This window comes from Camelina sativa, chromosome 7, assembly GCF_030686135.1.
Source record: "Camelina sativa cultivar CO46 ecotype springtype chromosome 7, ASM3068613v1".
Taxonomy (NCBI): Eukaryota; Viridiplantae; Streptophyta; class Magnoliopsida; order Brassicales; family Brassicaceae; genus Camelina; species Camelina sativa.
In genome coordinates this window covers 29,930,987-29,954,627 of record NC_141886.1, presented here as the reverse complement: position 1 = coordinate 29,954,627, position 23,641 = coordinate 29,930,987, and the positions used below count along the sequence as shown (strand labels likewise).

The window sequence follows — 23,641 nt, the reverse complement described above, 5'->3', positions numbered from 1 at the left end:
AATAAAAAATGTTGTATCTATTTGGTTCGTTATGGACTTATGGTTTAATACTTGATACTTGAACGGCTAATCATGTCATTTTCTTTTAATCATGTTAAAGAGAAACATATGACTGTAATGTAAATGAAGCAGTACGAGCCTATATGTCTCTGCCTAAATACTAAAAAACAGAGATGGGAATCAAAATGTTATCTTTTTATACTGGAGAGATAAAATGTAAAAGCATACAACACGCTCTTTTCACTCTGAAATTTTCTCCAGCAATTTCTCTACCATGATTCTCTGCTGTGTCCCGCTTAAAGTTTCAGAATTCATCAACGCATTGGCGACGATAATCACTACACGAGGAGCAGCCGCATGCACCTGAAACCAGACAAAACGATATTAAACCATGCGGTTTCCAGTTACATTTGCTTGGAATCATAGGAAGCTATCACTGTTATTCTTACCCAGACTCTCCCATTTAAGCCAAATGCAGTCTCAAAAGAGAGTTTCTTCCCAAGAGCTTCGAGGACTGGGCAAGTTGGTGAACTCAATAACCTAATAAGCAAAACAAGCGATTCAAGAAGAGGTAGGATATAGAGATAGCTATATATAAGGGAAGAAACTCACATTCTTGATAGACCAATGGAAGTTTCAAACATGAAACCATCTTTTAAGGGACCAAATCCTGCAGCCTTTCCACTTGCTATTACATTTTCCAACAAGCAATTGCTTAGTCTAAACATTAATGCGGCGAACGAACAAAGTAAACGTTGAAGATTTAAAGATTCGTAAGAAAACAGAATGCATGGACTTACCGTCGGTACATGACAGCTCCGGGTTCATTCCTGTGTTTGTCTTCACAACTCGAACATAAAGCAGTGTGCCTACCTGTTTCAACAAGTTGTTAAAAAACTCCCCAAAAACACGCCAGACAAAGTTAAACTGCCTATTATGCCCACAAACAAACCAAATGAAGTACTGAATCCTTTCAATATCACACGCAAAAGCAAACGTATTTCCAGGGCATTTTCCAAGATATTGTAAAGGCCATTCTAGCATCTCAAGCAACTGAATGCAGCTACCAGCTAGAGACTATTCTGATGATGTTTCAGATTGAACAAACAGATTCAGAAGGGTACTTGCCTCAAACTTGGGTATATTTCTCCTTGTTCCTCCTTCAAATGCTAGCACGGGTAGAAGAGCCAATTGGGGTCCTTTAATATCTACCCAAAAATTCTGCAACAAAAAACAAGAGTCAAGAAGATGAACAAAACTTTGGTTGATAAAACTAGGGGCAACACCGTAGATAAACTTCTGATCTAAACTATATCGTCCATGGTCTCAACATTAACCCATCCAGGCTTAACTAACAAACACTTTTACCACCTACCCTTGGCACTGATGCTCTTAAGAGAAACAATGATTGAAGTCTTTGAAAAAAAAAAAAAATAGAGCGAAACAGAAATCAACATTCTCTGTAAATGATGTTTCCAAGATATAAACTGTATACAGAGTACTACTTACATCTGATTTAGAATCTACCACAATGCCAAGAACTGCATCCTCAGGGCGTGGTATATACTTCAAAAAAAAACATAATAGCTAAGTCAGAAAAGTAACAATGAATAATTGATTGAAAACAATCCAAATATCAATAACAAGTAGAACCAGTAGCTATCAAGAAGAAGCTCCACAAAAAGCAAGAAACTAGGTTCAGTATGGTTTTATAGCTCTGTTGTTCTCACCCTTTTATGAGAACTTTCAACCCAATACTTATTTGGCTTAGTGTACCTCAACTTCCCAGCTCTCATAGCAGATATCGCATCATTGTCCTGAAAAACAAAATCATATGTCAAATCTTTTATAGCCTCAACCAAGTAAACAAACAATGTTAGATCCAAAATTCAAACACAGAATTGGGAAAAACCAAATCTGTCAAACTCTAAAGCAAAAGTTTGAAGATTTGATTTGAGAAAAGACAAAAAAAAAAAAAAAAAAAAACCTGACGGAGACCACTGCCGAGCTTGATTGTTTGGTTGGTCATGTTTGACAAATCAAGAACAACATCACCTGGAACCTGAAACCCATCTCAAAAGAGTTAATCTTTTCTTTTCAATCTAAAAGGATAATTAAAGAAGCGGAGATTTTTTTTTTTTTTTTTTTTTGTAGAGAATACGCACGACGGTCTGATCAATTAGGCTTGTCGGCGAGGTGGAAACTTCAGTACCCATCTTTCGTCGCTAACAAATAACAAAAGCAATGGAGCAAAACTGAGAGAGATAGAGAGAAGAGTAGAAACCCTGGAAAAATCTAAAACCCTAGAGGGTTATTGCTTTGAGATGTTGTTGAAGAAGAAGACGATGAGAACCCCGAACCATATGGTTATGAGTGGTTTGTTTCGGTTTAAAGAACCGATGTGGTTATTTTGTTTTTCTCTCCCGGTTTAGTGACAAATTTCTTACCAACAAATGAGATCAAATAAGGCAGTAACACTTTTTTTCCTTTTTTTTTCGGCGACGCCGTTTAATTTTAAAAAATTTATAAGACAATCGTCCTAAAGTGTTATAATTTTATCTTTAGCTATTTTAGTTTGTAGATTTTTTTTGTTAGGATAAGTTCTTTCTTTTACTTTTGTTAATGACATTAGTTTGATGAGTTTCTGAATTGTAAATTTTGATGTCTATAATTATTTTAGATGTTATTTAAAAAGATATTCGTTATAAACTTCTATACAAAGGAGAGCGAACAAAAAAAAAGCGGTTTCAATTAAAAAACTTTATTAATTGTAAACTTTTTTTTTAGTCTAAATACTGATTTTGTATAGTAAAAAATTGATATGATTTTCACTTTTTGTTTTTTCTCCACATAGCATGTTATTTAATTTTTTTTTCTATCAACAAAAAGTAAAATTTAAGATCTTTTAATATGTGTAAAAATATCAAGACATCAGTAGAAACATACAAAAAAAAAAAAAATTAAGCTAGAAAATTACATCAATTATTATACCATTTTATCATAAGGTTCCCATCGTAAAATATGATTTGAGATTGTAATAAAATATTTTAACGGCAATTGTAACCGCATAAGCAATTAATTTTTCCTCCGAATGATTTAAGGCATGTACCATGTCCTGTGGGATTCTTTTTGAGACACATAGACTTACACTCCTCGTAAACACACTTTTTATCTTTTAAATCTAGAGTTGCCCAACATCTTTTTCCTCCAATACTCATGTCTCCCATCACTCCTGTCATATGTTTAAAACACAATATCTTAGCCTGTATGTATATAAATAGAAAAATCAAACTTTATCTATTTTTCAAGAAGATATTTAGTTTTATGGATATTGTTTATTTTAGATTTAAAACATAAATTATATATTTTCATTTTTTTCTTCAAAAGCATATGATTGTTACATAAATTATAATTTTTTTCTTCACCTAGGACCGGCCCTGGGTGAAATGCATCAGATTAATCGAAACGGATTTTGAATTTGGTATGGTTTGGTTATGAATAGTTGAGGGATGTCATGAGAGAGAACATTGAAAAAGTTCTTGATAGAGGCGAACGTCTTGAGCTTCTTGTCGATAAAGCCGAAAATATGCAAGGGAATACTTTCCGGTTTCAAAAGCAAGCTCGTCGTTTCAGCAACACGACGAGGTGGAGAAATTGCAAGCTCATGTATGTTTTCCTGATTTCCTCAACCATACTTCCTTACCATGTTTATTATTATATTATATACCTTGAGCATGAATGCATATGGTTTAAGCGAAGAAAATCACAGCTTGCAGTATAGCTACTTTTGGAATAATAACACATTATACTAAGCATATTATACTTTAACAACAAAAAAAAAAAAAACTAAGCATATTATATTAGCTCTGAGTCTCGAGAACATTGGAAGAATGCACCAAGAAAAGTCTAATCTTTTTGATGCACTCTCGTGTGTTCTGTTTCTTGCAGGCTACTTTTAATACTAGTATTGTTGGTGATCATATACACCATTGTGGCCTTCGCCTGCCATGGACCACCTCTACCCGCTTGCGTTTAACTGAGTCTGTCATATGCAATTTCGTTGTGTTCCCGGGATCCTTTGTGTATATTCGTTCGTGCAGCTAAGAGATCTCATCTTGTACATGTTTCTGCTTGCTGTATATGAAATGAGCTAATTTTTTAAAGAATCTATAGCATACGTGGAAGTGAAAATTTCATTGCTAAGCAAGTGTTTGAATTCTTGTTATGAGTTATGACCGTATTTATGAATGTTTGCATTGAGATTTTGTGCGTGCGAGGTCAGGTCATACAAGGGTTCACACCCACGCGCGTAAACCAGGCATGAGAAGCGCACCTCATGAAGAATAAGTACGAGAAACATAATTATCCAAACTAGTCACACAAATATGTTGATGACGTGTCATTCAAAGCTAACGCAACCGAACATGCTCAACACGTAAAATTTTCCCATAAACTAACTTACTAACATATGGACAGTTTCGAAATTTGAACCCATACAATTTGGAGTGATTGGAACCCAATAATATTGTTTCCTTATCAAACATACTCACTGATCACACTAGAGCAGCTCCGGGCCAATATATTTAGGGGCTTTAGGGAAATTAATATTTTTTATTTGGATATTATAAATTAAAAAATGAAAATTTTAAATACTTGAATCTGTTTTTAAAGGGTTAAAAATTGAATTCATTGTTATTTTGTGAAAATTTAAAAATATTTGGGTTTCATTATATATATATATATATATATATTTTGTGAACCATTATATAATTTGTTAAGATTGAAAAAATCTCCTTTATAATAAAACGGAAGTACACAACATTGTTTTGTAGACTATATAATTTTAATAAGTTGGTTACAAATAGGTTATACATTAATTGATAGATTAATTGGTTACAAATAGTTTATACCAAAAATCTTTAAAAGAATATTTTAAACAATCATATCATCTAACTTATCATATTAATTTCCTTTATTAAATTATTCATCAAATAAAATCTTTTGATATCTAACTTAACATATTAATTTGTTAATTATCATTATACTTCACCTCTCATTTTTACATATGAGTCTATTTTGTGAAACAAATAAATTATCATATTATTTATTATAATTAAAAAATAATTTTATTTTCGGATATACCATAAGTTGAATTTTTAAAAACAAATATAAAATGTTCAATCTATACAATATTCAAGCTTTAGTAATATTATTCTTTAAAAATAATATCTATTGAATTAAAAAATTTACATTTTTTTTGTTATTTAAATTTGAATATTTCAATTCAGTTTCATATTTTTTTGTTGAATTTTATAATTTTATATAATATTATAAACTTTAAATAATTTATTTTGAAATATTTTTAATATATTGAAACTTGATATAAAAGTTAGAAACTATAAACACTCTAAATTAATTTTTTATAGCAATGTCAATAATAGGTCACTATAATTGAAAGAATTTCAAGAAACCAAGTATATTAAAACAAAAAAATATAACAATATATTAAATTACTCATAATATAATAACTCGCTTTTTAAAAACCAAATTTACAAAATTATGTCTTATAATGACATTCAAGTCATGATGTAGAATATACATTGTTAAAATAATTTCACATATATAACTTAATACAACATATTAAAATTTTATTTTAAAATATATAATATACAAAATTTTGTATAAAATAAAATTTAAACAATGTTATAGTACGTGTACTAATCATTAACAATATAAAAATTACAAAATATGTATCTTTTTTCAAACCATCATATTTAGCATATGATTTTATTGCATAATATTTTATCCAAAAAACTTTTAAAAACAATCACATAAATTATATTTTATATAAAAATTACAATATAAATAAAATGAATTTCAACCCATGCTAGTAGCACGGGTCTTAATCTAGTGAATACATATAAATACATCACTTGTGTTAGTGAATTTTTTTTCATAACCGGTTCTTTTATAGAAAAAAATTAGGATTTAGTCATAGACTTTTCTTCTAAATAATTTATATTTATTATGTAAAGCCTTACATTACTAGACCCTAAACCCTAGATGTTCAGATGTTCATGACTTCATGTAATAAAGAAAAAAATACCGCCACAGAAATGATGAAGCAGAGCCCGTGCGAGGCAATGTTGTCGTTAGCCGCGGACCTTCCCATTTCGTCGGAGAAGTCTCTCACCTCGTGGAGTGACGGGAGCGGAAGAGAGCCAGAGATCATGACCGTCGATAAGCCAGGAGAGTATACAGGGCCGTCTCTACCCCATGGTAGAGTAGGCAAATGCCATGGTCCAATTTTTTCAAAAAAAAAAATTTATTAAAGGTTTTTAGGTTTTTTAAAAATTTGACAGAGGTCCCATGTTTGTTTAAGACGGGGCTGAGAGTATACAGGCATGTGCCGAGGGACGGTTGAGAGCTTCCCACGTGTTAAAGCTAGGGCACTGTGGAGCAAGTACTTCGATGTAGAAGGCTACGATTGTCGTCTCCTTGTTTACCCTAGAGGTGATTCTCAGGCTCTTCCTGGTTACATCAGCATCTATCTTCAGATCATGGACCCTCGTGGTACTACTTCATCTCTCTGGGACTGTTTCGCTAGCTATCGTCTCTCTATCGTTAACCATGTCGATGATTCTCTAACAATCCATAAGGATTCTTGGCATAGATTCTCCAGTAAGAAGAAATCACATGGATGGTGCGATTTCGCCTTAAACTCGAGTATTTTGGATCCTAAGATGGAGTTTTTGTTTAACAACGATTCCTTGCCTATCACGGCTGATATATTATTTCTTAATGAGTCTGTCAGCTTTAGTTTTGATAATAACAATGAGGAGAATTTCATAGCTGGACCAATGCCTGATGCGTTAAGTGGGGAGTTCACTTGGAAGGTACATAATTTTAGTTTGTTTAAGGAAATGTTAAAGTGGCAGAAGATAATGAGCCCTGCTTTCCCAGCTGGGGAGTGTAACTTTAGGATCAGTATTTACCAGAGTGAGATTAATTCACAAGAATACATATCAATGTGTCTCGAGAGTAAAGATGCCGAGAAGACTTTGGTATCTGACAGAAGTAGTTGGTGTTTGTTTAGGATGTCAGCTTTGAACCAGAAGACTGAGTGCACTCACATTCATAGAGATTCTTATGGGAGGTTTGCTGCTGATAATAAGAATGGGGACAATACAAGTCTCGGCTGGAACGATTACATGAAGATGTCTAAATTTGTGAACCCGGAAGCAGGGTTTTTACTCGATGACACGGCTGTCTTTAGAGCCTCATTTCATGTTATCAAAGAGTTCAGTAGCTTTACTACGAATGGGACTGGAAACATGGGAAAATTCACTTGGAGAGTTGAGAATTTCACAAGGTTTAATGATCTTCTAAAGAATAGGGAGATAACCGGTCTTTGCATCAAAAGTAAGAGGTTTCAAATTGGGAACCGGGATTGTCGGCTTATTGTTTATCCCCGAGGTATGTAAGCGCATCTACAATTAATGGAACTGTTTTATATGGTGGAGACAATATAATCACTGTTTTAAATTTCTGTTGTACCTTGTTCTTAATGGTCTCAGGGCAGTCCAAGCCACCATCCCATCTTTCAGTATTTCTTGAAGTAACAAATTCACGAAGCTCAAGTGATTGGAGCTGTTTTGTTAGCCACAAGCTATCAGTTGTGAACCAGAGGTTGGAGGAGAAGTCGGTGATAATGGAATCTCAGAATCGTTACTCGAAAGCTGTAAAGGATTGGGGTTGGCGTGAATTTGTGACACTTACTAGTTTGTTTGATCAAGAATCTGGATTTCTTGTTCAAGACTCTATTGTATTCTCCGCTGATGTTCTTTTGTTGAAAGAGACATCTTCAACAAGAGAGTACGTGGATGCTAATTCAGTTTCACAGAATGAGAAAAAAAATTCATTTACTTGGAAAGTGGAGAATTTCTTAGCCTTCAAGGAAATAATGGAAACAAGAAAGATTTTTAGCAAATTCTTTAAGGCTGGTGGATGTGACCTTCGAATTGGTGAGTCGTTAGATTTTTATTTCTTTTTTATTTATTGATGTTTATGAAGTCCAATTGGTTAATGTGTGCCTTGTATAATGCAGGTGTATACGAGTCCTTCGACACCATATGCATATACTTAGAGAGTGATAAATCTCCTGGTACAGATGTCGACAACAATTTCTTGGTTAAGTTCAAGATGGGTATCCTGAACCAAAGGGATCAGGATAAAAGTGTGTGGAAGGAGTCATCTATACGTACCAAGACGTGGAATGAGTCTGTTCTACATTTTATGAAGATGTCTGATATGTTGGAGCCTGATGCTGGGTTTCTTGTACGTGACGCTGTTGTTTTTGTGTGTGAAATATTGGATTTTTCAGACCTAAAGGTTAGTTATAATCTTAGTCCTTAGACAGTCTAATAATGTTATTAATCTTACATTATGATTCTAAGGCCATTTTTTATATTAGATGTTGACTTCAGATGGTGATCAAGATGCCTTAACCACCAATCCTGATGAAAGTGAGGAAGACACATTCCAAAATTTTCTTTCGAGAGCTGGAGTCCATCTCACGTTTGGAGAGAATTCGTCCCAACCACAAGTTACTCTCCAAGAGAAGCATATGATGGATGCGGATGCCATTGCTGGTTTGCTTAATGACTTGCGTGTTTATCTTGATGATCCAACTAAAGTAAAACGTTTGCTTCTTCCGACTAAAACATCATGTAATGATAGCCACTCACTCAGCCTGATGAGTTTGCTGATGGGTGTTAAAGTTCTACAGAATGCAATTATTAATATACTTCTAGATATAATGGTTGAGTGTTGCAAAACTTCGGAGGAAGGGTCTCATTGCGATGGTTGCGTGGCTGCAACTTCATCGGGGTCAAAGGTAAGGCTCTTATACTGCTGAAAGCTATCTAGCTACTTTTCTTTCTATTTGCTCAACTGTTTTTCTGACCAACTGTGAAATATTTTGGTCGTCAGACAAAGTGGTCAGAACAGTCAAAGGAGCTATTGGAACTAATTGTTAACTCACTAAAAACAATTGATGCGGCTGTACCACAAGGTTGTCCGGAAGCTACAAGACGACCAGACTCTGCTCAAAAGATTTCTCTTGTTTTAGACAGAGCCCCCAAACATTTGCAACAAGATTTAGTTAATCTGGTTCCCAAATTAGTTGAGAACTCATATCATCCACTGGCTGCCTATGCACTTATTGAATGGCTTCATAAGCCTAAAGTCGAACCAGCACTGCGTGAACCAGTAAGTGCAAGTTCATTTCATGAACCAAAAGTTTTATAAACATCTCCTTCATTATGATGTTTTTGTGTGGCACAGGTATACAATGCTCTTAGCCAGTTAGAATGCGCCAGTGAAGTGTGGGAGTGCATTCTACTTAAGTCATATGAGCTTCTAAGTAACTCAAATGAGGAGTCTCTTGTGGCGACCATTCCTTTCATACTTAAAACTGCTTCCAAGTGCCAACAACTACCTGAAGCCGTAAGAATTTCGTTTTGGTGTCTCAGTTGTGATGAAATATTTTTCCTAGTCATGGCTAACCTAAGAATTTTCCTTTGCAGGTAAGGTTAGTTAGTGAGCGACTTAAAAGTCTTGGTGCTGATATTGCCGAAATGATACTTAAGTACAAAAACTGTGACGACAGTCTAGGCAAGTTTTGATTCAGGCCATTTTCTTTGGGGTTTTGTTTTTGTATTTCTAGATTTGGAGTTTTGGTTTTAAGATTTACATATTATTCTATTTTATCAGTTTATCACTATGTTGAGATATGAAATCTGTTGTCAGGATTATCAGGTTTTGTTATGCCATGTGCAATTCAAAGGCTTAGCCAAAATCTTGAGAAATCTTCCATTATGTTTGGAAGAAAGTTTCGTCTCATATCAGTTAAAATCTGTATGCCTCAAAAGTTCACTTGTGTAGAATACATGTCGTCTTAATCAGTTTAGGTTTTCAGTACTATAAAACACCTCTATAGATATCGTTTCGGTTTTGTTCGGTTTAGAACCATATACTATTTAAATGAAATTTCATAGTGAACATTAAGGGGGTGTATTCAACTTGACATTTTAAGTGATTTGTGTGAAATTTACAAATTCTATGTTATTCAATCATGAATTTTAAAAAATCTATTAAAATTCACTGTTATTGAAATGATGATTTAAAAATCTACTTTAAAATCCATTAAAATCCCTTGTTATTGAACTGATGATTTAAAAATCTACTTTAAAATCTATTGTTATTCAAAACAGTTTTGTAGATTAGAATTTTAATAATTTTTAGGATTCTGGAGGATTCTGGAGGATTTGTTTAGTTAAAAATACAGAAATCCAAATCTCATGGTTTTAGGTGGGATTTGAAAGAATTTTACAGAAAATCATGTGAACTTCTCTAAAATCTATCAAAATTCTAAATTTCATAAATCCCATCAAATTCTCCAAAATCATGGTTTGAATACACCCTCCTAATATTATATGTATTAACTGGATTTGCACAGGTGAAAAATAAAATTGATCCACCTTAGTTGGTGTAACCAAGTTGGGGCACTAAAATCTAAAAAAACTAAATAACAAATTACATTTAAAACCAAGTGGTCTTGGTCTAGTGGTTTTCACTTGAAGAAAAGAGTTGTCCTATTTGTCTAGACCATTAAACAATTCTCCTCAAGCGTGAAACACTAGTTATTTTCATTTGGGCAGGAGCTTTCACCTGGTTTTCCTTGGATCTTAGGGGATTACGGGCCTCCACCCCAACCTCCTAGTTATTTTAAGAAAACAAAATCTCATGGGAAGCAAATTTAGGAATTGCAACTGCACATGAGGAAGCAAACTTAGACGTATATGCTTTGTTCTTTGTTAATTGAACAATTGGGACCTTGGAATAGATTCGTTGTGTCAATAAACAAACGTGTGCATTAATTTATGGATACTTGTACGTTGAATGGTCAGCCCAGTGCCCACAACTAGTGACTGATTTATTAACAGTCGTTTAACAATCATATCACACGTATGCGGAGAAAATAAATAACAAATAACATCTCTCTCAATCTTTAGAATACGATCGTTGAGAGAAACGAAACAGCTTTGAATGAGTAAAGTTCTCATTCCTTTTTTTTTTTTTGTTATGAACGTTTTTCTTCCTTGTTTTTTTTTGATTTGAATATGTTTACACAGCTCATTTCAGTTAAAATGATTTGTTGATCTTATGTAATTATTAGTGGAGGAAGTAAAGAAGATGGGATGTATGAAGAAGGCAATACCATTTTTGTTAATGGTGTTTTTGCAAGTAGGGCTTGCAGGAATGGACATTCTCACAAAGGATGTCCTGAACAAAGGCATGAGTATTTACGTACTTGCTGTCTACCGTCATGGCGTTGCTACCGTCGTTATGGCCCCGTTCGCCTTATATTTTGACAGGTATGCTCTATATTCACCTTCCTTATATCAACTTCTCTCACAAAACATACATAAGAAGTTTCAATATTGTAATCCAGTATTTTTTTTAGTTATTTTAAAACCAGTATTTTTGACACAAAATTAGGAACCAATTTGAAAGAATCAAAGGTCAGTTGAGTAGAGTACGTGTTTTACTCACTTTTGGATTTCTAATAAAATTTATTCTTAATTAGATGATTCCCAAGAAAGTTTTGTTTCCTCTCATATCATATCCATAAGCATAAGTCCTTAATAGGAATGGTAGAAGTGCAGTAAAATAGTTAATGTATATATTGGTGGTGATGTAAAAAACAGGACGGTGAGACCAAAGATGACGCTGATGATATTCTTCAAGATAACGCTACTTGGTTTATTAGAGTAATTACTTTTCTTCCATATCTTTCTGTTTTCTTAAGTAGACATCTTTTGTTTTTTTTTTCACCTGAATCTGATGTATTTTTCATTTCGTTCATGTCTTTTTGTGATTAAAATAGACCAGTGATAGATCAGAACTTATTTATCCTGGGGATGAAATACACGACTGCTACATTTGCAACTGCCTTATACAACACGCTACCGGCAATCACTTTCATCCTCGCTTTAATATTTAGACTCGAAAAGGTTAAGATTCGGAATATCAGAAGCGCGGCTAAAGTAGTTGGGACACTCACTACAGTTGGAGGAACAATGATGATGACACTTGTTAAAGGTCCAGCTCTCGACCTCTTTTGGACAAAAGGACCCTCTGCACAGAACACAACTGGGACCGATATTCATAGCTCCATCAAAGGAGCAATTTTGGTGACAATTGGTTGTTTCAGTTATGCATGCTTCATGATTCTCCAAGTAAGGCAATTTTTGTTTAAATAAAAGAAAATATACTTATAGATTGATACTGACGATGAATCAAATGTTTTTTAGGCAATTACGTTGAAAACATACCCGGCTGAGTTTTCTTTGGCAACATGGATATGCCTAATGGGGACAATTGAGGGAGCAGTTGTGGCATTAGTGATCGAGAAAGGGAATCCTGCCGCGTGGGCTATCGGTTGGGACAACAAACTTCTTACCGTCACTTACAGTGTAAGATTCACACCATGCATGTCAAGTAGTGACTACCTTGTAAGGTTTTTTCCTCATAAAAAGTTAAATCTATTGGAACATAAAATTCATGCAGGGGATAATGTGCTCAGCACTTGGTTACTACATTGGAGGAGTGGTGATGAAAAGTAGAGGTCCTGTGTTTGTAACAGCTTTCAAACCTCTTTGTATGATCGTTGTAGCGATTATGTCGAGCATCATCTTTGCTGAGCAGATGTACCTAGGAAGGTAAGTAAAGACATTAAAACACCAACATTAGACAAGAGTTAATTAAAACAAAAATAATGAAAAGATCTTGTTCTATGTGGCAGGGCTCTTGGTGCAGCAATTATATGTGCAGGACTATATCTTGTGATATGGGGCAAAGCCAAAGATTACAAACATCCTTTTACTCCACAAGTAGATGATGATGTAGCAAAGGAAAACACTATTGTGAGCGGAAATACGAAGGATAGTATTAATCTTGAAGTCATTACTATCAACAAGAAAGAAGAACAAAGACATATTGTTGTGGAAACAGTGTAAGTTAACTTATACGGGGTTCAGAGCAATTGTGGGATAAAATTGCTAACTATCATGGGGGAAACAAAAAAAGGAATTCTTAGAGGAAAAGAGATGCGAAAAAAGAAGTAAAATTTTGGATTCATGCAATACACAATAAAAATAATCATTACTATGTTTTGGATACACCAAAATGTTTTCATACCTATATTGTAGAGAATATATATATATATATATTAATCGAGAAGGAAGTTACCATTCTCTTGAAACGTGAAAACTAACCATTTTAACATCTTCCATATTATTTTATTGAAGAGATTACTGATGGAAAAATTCTACCATGTTAACGACATATAGTCATATTGTTACCACTATCTAGGACCTTGTACCAAATTTTTGAGGTGTTCTTTGTAGATTTCAGAGTTTGAGATTTTTTTTGGTCAAAATATCAAACAATGAGGACCTCAAAACCTTATAATTTTTTTTTAAAAGTAATGAAACCCAGTCTCTGCTTTTTTTTACAAGCTAGTCTTCTCGCCGATCTGCGACACATCTGGGGAAATCGAGCATTACTTCTGGATGGCTTAACGTATTCGCTTGATTCAAATAGGATATGAAATATGACTCTTCCAGCTTTCTATGGACACCAAAAACGCTCAATTAGGAGTTTGGGAAGGTCTTTAGAAGTTACCCGTAATCTGAACCTATGAAACTATCCTTAAAATGGATTTCTTTGTCTTTTTGTCCATTATACTCTAAAACCTGTAAAACTTTATTAAAACCTAAAATTATACAAAATTCTTCCTGAAAACATAAAAAAATTATAGTTAAAATTGTTAAAAATAGGATGTTGTGTGGTCACTACTAGAATAAAAAAAATGTTGTGAAAATGATGTGGTTTAACTGCAAATGTTATTTTGAATGTCCTATACAAAACAAAAGAACGTATTTTGCATTAATTATTTCATAATAAATTATGAAAAAATCGGAAATGTTACCCAAAAAGGAAAAAAAAAAATTGAAACAAAAGCATTTTGGACAACAAAAATCAAATTTTGAGTTTAAGGAAATTGAAACAAAAGGCATAGGGGAGGAGTCGAGGAGGCGCATGTTAACTCAACACGCGTATGTTAAATCCTGTCTTTGCCCTCTCTCTCTCTTTAACAAAAAAAAAAAAAAAAAAAATTGATCAACCTAGATAAAATAGCAGAAGAGAGCTGTGAGAGGAAAAAAAAAAACCGCCATTGAAATGATGAAGCAAAGCTCATCGGAGGCAGTGTCATCGTCTTCTTCATCAGCCGCCGCGGACCAATCTCATCCCTCCGTTTCTTCATCTTCATCGGAGAAGCCTCTCTCGTCGTCTTCGATTTCTCCAGCGGAAGACCTTCAGGTTGGATCGTCGAGAGATGGAAGCGGAGGTGCGCAAGAGATCGTAGCCGTCGATCGGCCAGGTGAGTACACGGCGTTGTGTAGATGGACGGTTGAGAGCTTCCCACGTGTTAAAGCTAAGGCACTGTGGAGCAAGTACTTCGATGTAGGAGGCTACGATTGTCGCCTCCTTGTTTACCCTAGAGGTGATTCTCAGGCTCTTCCTGGTTACATCAGCATCTATCTTCAGATCATGGACCCTCGTGGTACTACTTCTTCTCGTTGGGATTGTTTCGCTAGCTACCGTCTCTCTATCGTTAACCATGTCGATGATTCTTTAACAATCCACAAGGATTCTTGGCATAGGTTCTCTAGTAAGAAGAAATCTCATGGATGGTGTGATTTCACCTTAAACTCGAGTATTTTGGATCCTAAGATGGGTTTTTTGTTTAACAACGATTCGTTGCTTATCACTGCTGATATCTTGATTCTAAACGAGTCTGTGAGCTTTAGCCGTGATAGTAACAATGAGGGCCAGTCGTTGTATAAGGAAAATTCCATAGCTGGGCCAATGCCGGATGTGTTGAGTGGCAAGTTCACTTGGAAGGTAAATAATTTTAGTTTGTTTAAGGAAATGATTAAGACACAGAAGATAATGAGCCCTGTTTTCCCAGCTGGGGAGTGTAATTTAAGGATTAGTGTGTACCAGAGTGTGGTTAATTCGCAAGAATACATATCTATGTGTTTGGAGAGTAAAGAGACCGAGAAGACTTTGGTTTCAGATAGGAGCTGTTGGTGTTTGTTTAGGATGTCAGCTTTGAATCAGAAGCCTGGCTGCACTCACATGCATAGAGATTCTTATGGGAGGTTTGCTGCTGATAATAAGAGTGGGGACAATACGAGCTTGGGCTGGAATGATTACATGAAGATGTCTGACTTTATGAACCCGGAAGCAGGCTTTTTACTCGATGACATGGCTGTATTTAGCACCTCATTCCATGTTATCAAAGAGTTCAGTAGCTTTACTAAGAATGGAGGATTGGTTGGGGGAAGGAATGGGCCTGGAGCTAGGAAGTCAGATGGACACATGGGAAAATTCACTTGGAGAATTGAAAACTTCACAAGGTTAAAGGATCTTCTAAAGAAGAGGAAGATAACAGGTCTTTGCATAAAAAGTAAGAGGTTTCAAATTGGAAACCGGGATTGTCGACTTATTGTTTATCCCCGAGGTATGTTAGTGCTCTAGATTTGTCTACATTGGAATTGTAGTTTATTCACAAGATTTTTATGCTATGCTGTTTTAGCTCGGTTCCAAAAATTCTGCTTTTCCTTCTTAATGTGTTGTCTGATTGCTGCATTTGTAGAGTTCAATATCTGAACTGATGGTCTTACTCTTATGGCCTCAGGGCAGTCCCAGCCACCATGCCATCTTTCTGTATTTCTTGAAGTGACAGATTCACGAAGCTCAAGTGATTGGAGCTGTTTTGTTAGCCACCGACTATCAGTTGTGAACCAGAGATTGGAGGAGAAGTCGGTGACAAAGGAATCTCAGAATCGTTACTCGAAAGCTGCAAAGGATTGGGGTTGGCGTGAATTTGTGACACTTACTAGTTTGTTTGATCAAGACTCTGGATTTCTGGTTCAAGACACTGTTGTATTCTCCGCTGAGGTTCTTATATTAAAAGAGACATCTTTAACAAAAGAATACGTGGATGCGGAATCAGCTAATTCAGTTTCACAGAATGAGAACAACGTAAAAAAAAGTTCATTTACTTGGAAAGTGGAAAATTTCTTAGCCTTCAAGGAAATAATGGAAACACGAAAGATTTTTAGCAAATTCTTTCAGGCTGGTGGGTGTGAACTCCGGATTGGTGAGTGGTTAGATTTTTTCCTTATCTACCATCTTCGATTATTAATGTTTATGAACTACAATTGCTTAATGTGTGCTTTGTTTAATGCAGGTGTATACGAGTCCTTTGATACCATATGCATATATTTAGAGAGTGACCAATCTGCGGGTACAGATGTGGACAATAATTTTTGGGTTAAGTACAAGATGGGTATTCTGAACCAAAAGAATCCGGTCAAAAGTGTGTGGAAGGAGTCATCTATATGTACCAAGACATGGAATAATTCTGTTCTACAGTTTATGAAGGTGTCTGACATGTTGGAGGCTGATGCTGGGTTTCTTGTGCGTGACACTGTTGTTTTTGTGTGTGAAATATTGGATTGTTGTCCTTGGTTTGAGTTTTCGGACTTAGAGGTGAGTTTATGCTCCATTTATCTATAAACAAGTTAATACGAACTTCCTTTGTATATATATCTTCTGCATCATGGAGTTTTTTCCTTACTTTCTTGCACACTTGGAGACCTTTTATATTATTGATCTTACATTATGGATGCTATGTCTGGTCTATTCTTTTGCCAGGTACTGGCTTCAGATGATGACCAAGATGCCTTAACCACTGATCCTGATGATATTATTGATTCTGAGGAGAGTGAGGGCATAAGCGGAGATGAGGAAGATACATTCCGAGATTTTCTTTCCCGAGCTGGATTCCATCTCACGTTCGGGGAAAATCATTCACAACCACAAGTTACTCTCCGTGAGAAGCTTCTAATGGATGCGGGTGCAATTGCTGGGTTTCTTACTGGCTTGCGTGTATATCTTGATGATCCTACTAAAGTAAAGCGTTTACTTCTTCCAACTAAAATATCTTGTAATGATAGAAGCAAGTTAACAAAGAGTGAGGAATCTTCACCCAGCCTGATGAATTTGCTGATGGGTGTTAAAGTCCTACAGCAAGCAATTATTGATTTACTTCTAGATATTATGGTAGAGTGTTGCCAACCTTCAGAGGAAGGCTCTCACTCTGAGTCGTCTTTATTGCCCCCAAAGACAAATGGTTGCATGGCTGCAACTTCATCGGAGTCAACGAGGGAAAATGGAGCAGCAGAACCTTCACAACATCTTGTTGACGAGAGATTCAAGTCTGATACAAATGCTACTCTCAGTACCTCAGCTGTACCAAGCTCAGATATGAATGGAATCGATATGCTTGAGAAAGCCCTTGCAATAGAGCCTACTTCACCTCCTAACATATCTGCTGGGCAGTCTTCTGATGCTTCACTCCAATCAAAGGTGGGGCTCTCATACTGCTGAAATCTATCTAGCAGCTCTATTTTTTTTTTGCTCTATTGTTTTTCTGACCATCTGTAAATATTTTTGGTCTTTAGACAAAATGGCCGGAACAGTCTGAGGAGCTATTGGGATTGATTGTGAATTCACTTAAAACCCTTGATGCGGCTGTTCCACAAGGTTGTCCAGAGCCTAGACGACGACCAAACTCTGCTCAAAAGATTGCTCTTGTTTTAGACAGAGCGCCCAAACATTTGCAACCAGATTTAGTTAGTCTGGTTCCAAAATTGGTTGAGCATTCAGAGCACCCACTGGCTGCGTATGCACTTATTGAACGGCTTCAAAAGCCTGAAGCTGAACCAGCGTTGCGTGAACCAGTACGTAGTCTCTCTATAGCCTTTCTTTCCCTTGTTGTACTCTTTTTTTGTATGTTGGAGGCCTAGGGGAATGCATGAGAGAGTGTAAGTTCTTATCATGATCCAGATGTTTGAACATCTCCTCCATCTGATGCTTTTCTTTGGAACAGGTATACAATGCTCTTACCCAGTTAGAATGTGACAGTGAAGTGTGGGAGCACCTACTTATTCAGTCATTTGAGCTTCTGAATGACTCAAATGAGGAAACGCTTGTGGCGGGCATTCATTTTACATTTAAGACTGCCTCCCAGTGCCAACACCTACCTGAAGCCGTAAGCATTCATGTCTCAGTTTTTCTTCTTTGTTGTGAGTAAATATTTTCCTAATCTCGGCTAACCTTATATTTTCCTTAAACAGGTAAGTGCAGTGCGTGAACGGCTCAAAAATCTGGGTGCTGATGTGTCTCTTTGCGTCCTTGACTATTTAAGTAAAACTGTACACAGTTGGCCTGATATTGCTGAAATGATACTTCGGGACATCAATACTGACGACAGTCCAGTTGGCAATTTTGCAACATTACCCTGCGGGCCATTTCTGATTGGCGAAAATGAGTCTGCCTCCGAAATGGCGGATCTGATGGATGAACATGAATTCTATGCGAATAGGCAGTTTTTTGATGTCTACATTCTGCTGGAAATGTTGTCCATATCGAGCCTAGCTGAAGAGGCATCTCAAACGCTCGAAAGAGCTGTTGCTCGTGGAGCCATTGTTGCTCAGGCTGTTGCCATGGTCCTTGAAAAACAACGTGTTGAGGGCCCAGTTCAGAATGCTACAAGTGGGGAAGCTTCTTTTAAGCATCAAGATCCTGTATTGGAGGGAGAGGCTAGTGAGCAACCAGCCACTGGAGGGATTGATTTCAGGACAATCCTTAATCTTGCTGAGACCTTAACTCATTCTAGAGATCCTCAAGTGAGGGGATTTGTGAAAATGCTATACACAATATTATTCAAATGGTTTCCGGATCAGCCCTTTAGGGTTCAAATGCTAAGGAGACTTGTAGATAGATTCACCAGCCCTACGAGTAGCAGCCACGATTTAGACTTAGACTTGGAAATTCTAGCTATTCTGATTTTTCAAGAGCAAGAGGTTGCTAGACCCGTTTTAGCCATGCTGAAAAAGGCTGTGGAACATGCAAATATTGACAGGGCAGCCCTGTGGCATCAATTGCGTGCAAACAAGGAAGAGCTTGTCCGGTTGAAGGAAGAAAAGAAGACGGAGATTCAATCTATGATGAAGGAGAAATCTAGCATCACACAAAAATTAAGTGAATCTGAGGCTGCAAACACCCGTCTTAAGGTATGTGCTTACTTCATTTTGTCTGCTGTGAGAGTGTGATGATGCTGGAAGTGTTTGGCATTCTGTGATCATACCGCTTACTAATACTGTGTATCAAATGGCAGTCTGAAATGAAAGCTGAGATTGACCGCTTTGCTAGAGAAAAGAAGGATCTGGTAGAACAGTTTCGGGATGTAGAGAGTCAGCTGGAATGGATCCGATCAGAACGTCAAGATGAGATAGATAAGCTCTCGTCTGAGAAGAAAACTCTTTTGGATCGCCTTCACGAAGCAGAGACGCAACTTGCTTTGCTAAAAACTCGAAAGCGTGATGAACTTAAGGTACGGATTTGAAATAAAATGTGGAAAATATGGTTGCAGAAAATGAATAATGATCAGATATTTTATAATTACAGCAAATTGTATATCTCACTTAACAAGTGATGCCATTTTCTTTGTTAAAAATATAGAAGGTAGGAAAAGAGAAAAGTGCTCTAACTGAGAAGCTAAAGGTAACAGAGGCAGCTCGGAAAAGATTTGAAGAAGAGTTGAAACGGTATGCTACTGAAAATGTAACTCGGGAGGACTTACGCAAGTCACTTGAGGATCAAATCAGGCAACTGACACAGACAGTAGGGCAGACAAAAGAAGAGAAACGAGAGAAAGAAGATCAGATTGCTCGGTGTGAAGCTTACATTGATGGAATGGAATCCAAACTCCAAGCTTGCCAGGTTTGATAGAGACAGAACAGATATATGTTTTCTATTTCTGCGTTTCTCGTTTTAGAGCTCACTTAAACTCCTCTGATGTGATGATACTTTTCAACAGCAATACATCCACACACTAGAATCCTCACTTCGAGAAGAGATTTCAAGACATGCGCCACTGTACGGTGCCAATTTAGAGTCTCTATCGATGAAGGAACTGGACACAATAGCTCGGATCCATGAGGAAGGGCTAAGACAGATACATGCCCTTCAACAACGTAAGGGACACACTTTATCACATGGTCTCCCTCAGGGTCACACACTTTACCCGACTACACCGCCTCAGCTTCCTCCAATGGCGATCGGTTTGCCACCTCAGCTTATTCCTAATGGTTCAGGGGTTCACTCAAACGGCCATATCAACGGTTCCGTCAGGCCTTGGTTTAGCCACCACACTTAAAAAAAAAAAAACGTCTTTTTTCCATAGGAAGACTACGACAAAAGTATGATGGCCTCTTGAGTTTGTTTTTGAGGTAAAATCAATCAATCAATCAACATCATCAATGTTTAATTTTCCTTATATATTTATTTCTCTCTGAGATTTTCTGGGGGTCTTATTTTGGCTGTGGCTCAAAGTAGAAGATTAATAAAAAATAGAGGGATGGGATACGTATGCACAAATTTCACTGTGAAAGAAAAAAAAATGTTGTAAAAGCTGTTTTGCCGATGGAATCAACAGTTGCAAGGAGCCTTGTGCTTCTCTTTGTTTTTCTTTTTTTTTTGGCTCATGTCTCTCAGAACTCGGGTATAAGCTAAGCTTGGGAGGATTGCAGTGACAGGAAAGCTTTTTTATTTGGTAGATCACTAAACACTTTCTAAAGTTTGAATTTGCAGACTAGCATTTATTAAGATATGCTTAGTTAGAGAGAACTAACACCTTTTTATGAGAAAATGACTTATATACATAAAACCTCTATAAATTAATAAGGTTTATGAATTTTTTTTTAATTTATAGAGGTTTTAATTTATTGATAAATTAAGAATTATTAATTTATCGATAAATTAATAATTTTGAAGAGATTTTTTCATTTTCATAATTTTGAAAATTTTCTATTACAACATAAATTGTTATCATTTACATTTTTAAAGAATTTCAATTGTTTACGAAATTATCTAGGTAAAAACGATAAATGTTAGAAGTTTAGAGTTTAGAAAAAATTGCTACTACTATTCTTTATGGTAATGATGAAGTCCAATAAGATATTGCGATACATTTAGAACCAATAACTAAATAAGCAATTATAGCATCTATACTCTACATAATTTTTGGATGTTATTGAAAAGACAACAATAAAAAAGATTAGAGATGAATTCCAACAAGAATGCAAATTCAATAATAGGCAAACAACAATAGAATTATATTTTACTATTTTCTTAGATATATATATATATGTATATATATTTTTAGTTTATTTAATTATTAATTTAAGATATTGATGGGACCATATTTTTACATAAAATTTTTAAAAAGATTATTATTTTATTATTTTATTGAAATGTGTCATTTTTTACACCGACTCAACTTGAAACCGGAAAATTTTATTAATTTATAACGAATATTAATTTAAAGAGTATTAATTTATAGAGGTTCTATTATATCCAGAACTGGTAGATTTCGGTCAGGGTTTGCATGCTTATATATATCACAAAATATATTTGTTTGTGCCCATAAGAAATCACAAAGCCAATCATCATTAGTAGTATTTGGAACTCTAATTTTAATGTATTTTCTATTATAGGGTTACCGCACTACTACATGTACATATTGTTTTCTCAGTTTTTATATGTAAACTTTTTGCCTCTTTATATATCACCACAAAAAGTTTAATTCTTTAGAAAACTACACAAAATTTTCATTTTATCTAAAATCCTAATTTTCCAATTGAACCGTTTCATAACCGATAATCATTTAATTCGGTTTTATTTGATCTGGATTTAATTGATTTTTTACCAGATTTTAACTGGTTTGACCCAAAAATATTAAAATTAGAAAAATGAAAAAAAGTATTCATTCATTCTTCGAAGAAACAGTAATACTTTTTTTTTCTTCGAACAAGAAGGATGACTATTTGTTTTTTTTTTTTTTTCATTTTTAATTCTTTTGAGTCAAATTGGTTAAAATCTTGTAAAAAATTGGTTAAATTCAGATCAAATAAAACCGGATTAAATGAATATCGGTTATAGATCGGTTCAAAAGGGGAAAGTAGGATTTTAGGTAAAACGAAAAGCTTGTGTAGTTTTCTAAAGAATTAAACTTTTTGTATGCAAAGTTTTCTCCAACAATAAGTTACCAACCCTTTCACCTAAATTTTAAAAATGTCCCTTTATCCATACTATTTTTTTAAAATACTTCTTTTTAAAATTTTATCATAATGCTTTTAAAAATTTGAGATATACTCAAATAAGTGTTGTAACTTTAGAAAGCATACATAAACTACCTTAATTCGTAGAAAAGTTCTTATAAATATCTTATATATAATGTATAAATACTTTTTAAAAGCTTTATAAAAACCTTGTAAAACATTTTCAAATACGTTTTAAAACCTTATAAAACTTTACAAAAAGCTTGGATTGAGTTTCCAAATAGCGAAGTGTGACACTCCGGTTCTAGAGACTTAAGGAGAGATTTAAAAGAATTGATTTGGCCACCTATATATCACCAAAGTGTACTTATTTTTTCGGTCAAGAGTCATGAGAGAACTCCATCGTTAAGCGTGCTTATGCTGGAGTATTCTCAGAATGGATGACCTTCCCGAAAGTGACTGTCGGAACTGTGCGAGTGAGGACAAAACAAAGAAAAAGATCATGTGGTGATTTGTATAGACGGTAACAATTCTTTAAAATCTCTCAGACGTAGCAAACCGACCGTCGGATATATTGGGCTCACGGGCCTAGTGAGAGAACGTGAGACACACCTCGTGAGACCCACTAAGGAAGGTGTGTCCATGGACTGTGAGTGGACAGGGGATCCACTAAAAGGTGGCGGTCGGGGCGTTACATGAAGTACCTTCTAAAGCTAATAAAGCTTTAAACACTTTTAAATTTAATGAGGGATATTTTTGAAAATGAACAACTAGAAAGGATATTTTCCAAAATGGACACTACACATACATTTCTCAAAAAATGTCTTGTATTTTATTTTCCAACTGTAAATAGAATATTTTACTGTATTTTCCAATTATAGTGAAATGTTGTCTAGTTTGAGATTTGACTTTATAAATTGCGAAAGACAATTAGGTATCTTTAATTTGGGAAAAATATTTAGGTTCACCCCTAGGGGTGAACGCTTGTATTCACCTCCTCTCCTCTCAACCAATCAGATTCTTGTATATAATATTTTATTTTCAAAAATGAAAATTAAATTAAAATACAAGAAAAAGTAAGGTATCAAATTCTGTATACTTTTAATTAAGAAAAGTTAAATATTGGTTTGGTTTAGATTTTACAATTAAACAAGGTTATATATTGATTTGGATTTATAAATGAGAATTAGGATTTAGATTTAACAATTAGTACGAAATTATATGTCGGTTTAGATTTACAAATAATGTGATTAGGGTTTAGATTTTACAATTAAAACGAATTTATATGTCGGTTTGAGTTTACAAATGAGGTGGTT

The 23,641-nt window shown here is 35.1% G+C and overlaps 3 protein-coding genes and 1 pseudogene across 4 annotated transcripts; 3 read left to right on the top strand and 1 right to left on the bottom strand.

Moving 5' to 3' along the window:
* Nucleotides 1–58: 58 nt before the first annotated feature.
* On the bottom strand, nt 59–2,375 carry LOC104703065 (uncharacterized). 2 transcript variants are annotated; one of them, XM_087457347.1, is made up of 9 exons: nt 2,166–2,375; nt 1,988–2,062; nt 1,731–1,817; nt 1,510–1,566; nt 1,129–1,221; nt 801–873; nt 613–688; nt 450–540; nt 59–363 (listed from the first exon to the last, which is right to left on the bottom strand). In XM_087457347.1, the coding sequence occupies exons 1-9, from the start codon at nt 2,214–2,216 to the stop codon at nt 241–243; spliced, it is 726 nt and encodes a 241-aa protein (XP_087313473.1). In that variant the 5' UTR covers nt 2,217–2,375; the 3' UTR covers nt 59–240. The 2 variants fall into 2 exon arrangements, with proteins under 2 accessions (XP_087313473.1, XP_087313472.1); XM_087457346.1 differs by having other exon boundaries at nt 801–869; nt 1,125–1,221; nt 2,166–2,335.
* Nucleotides 2,376–6,116: 3,741 nt separating this feature from the next.
* Nucleotides 6,117–9,962, top strand: LOC104705038 (uncharacterized; annotated as a pseudogene).
* Nucleotides 9,963–11,244: 1,282 nt separating this feature from the next.
* On the top strand, nt 11,245–13,146 carry LOC104705037 (WAT1-related protein At2g37450-like). Its single transcript, XM_019227167.2, has 6 exons — nt 11,245–11,438; nt 11,772–11,834; nt 11,951–12,302; nt 12,378–12,539; nt 12,634–12,785; nt 12,869–13,146. Exons 1-6 carry the CDS (start codon nt 11,257–11,259, stop codon nt 13,080–13,082), a joined length of 1,125 nt encoding a protein of 374 aa, XP_019082712.2. The 5' UTR covers nt 11,245–11,256; the 3' UTR covers nt 13,083–13,146.
* Nucleotides 13,147–14,121: 975 nt separating this feature from the next.
* LOC104703064 (uncharacterized) lies at nt 14,122–20,707 on the top strand. The gene is made up of 10 exons (XM_087457344.1): nt 14,122–15,655; nt 15,833–16,297; nt 16,388–16,689; nt 16,855–17,568; nt 17,664–17,942; nt 18,092–18,253; nt 18,339–19,277; nt 19,382–19,597; nt 19,726–19,986; nt 20,084–20,707. The coding sequence occupies exons 1-10, from the start codon at nt 14,308–14,310 to the stop codon at nt 20,420–20,422; spliced, it is 5,025 nt and encodes a 1,674-aa protein (XP_087313470.1). The 5' UTR covers nt 14,122–14,307; the 3' UTR covers nt 20,423–20,707.
* Nucleotides 20,708–23,641: the final 2,934 nt, after the last annotated feature.

Excerpts from the sequence above, each read along its gene's own strand:
- LOC104703065 (XM_087457347.1), bottom strand. The coding sequence starts at position 2,216 with ATGGGTACTGAAGTTTCCACCTCGCCGACAAGCCTAATTGATCAGACC. Across the intron at positions 2,063-2,165 it reads GCCTAATTGATCAGACCGTC|GTTCCAGGTGATGTTGTTCT; the intron begins GTGCGTATTCTC and ends GATGGGTTTCAG. Across the intron at positions 1,818-1,987 it reads TCGGCAGTGGTCTCCGTCAG|GACAATGATGCGATATCTGC; the intron begins GTTTTTTTTTTT and ends TTTGTTTTTCAG.
- LOC104705037 (XM_019227167.2), top strand. The coding sequence starts at position 11,257 with ATGGGATGTATGAAGAAGGCAATACCATTTTTGTTAATGGTGTTTTTG. Across the intron at positions 11,835-11,950 it reads ACGCTACTTGGTTTATTAGA|ACCAGTGATAGATCAGAACT; the intron begins GTAATTACTTTT and ends TGATTAAAATAG. Across the intron at positions 12,786-12,868 it reads GAGCAGATGTACCTAGGAAG|GGCTCTTGGTGCAGCAATTA; the intron begins GTAAGTAAAGAC and ends TCTATGTGGCAG.
- LOC104703064 (XM_087457344.1), top strand. The coding sequence starts at position 14,308 with ATGATGAAGCAAAGCTCATCGGAGGCAGTGTCATCGTCTTCTTCATCA. Across the intron at positions 17,943-18,091 it reads AACCAGCGTTGCGTGAACCA|GTATACAATGCTCTTACCCA; the intron begins GTACGTAGTCTC and ends TCTTTGGAACAG. Across the intron at positions 19,987-20,083 it reads CCAAACTCCAAGCTTGCCAG|CAATACATCCACACACTAGA; the intron begins GTTTGATAGAGA and ends ACTTTTCAACAG.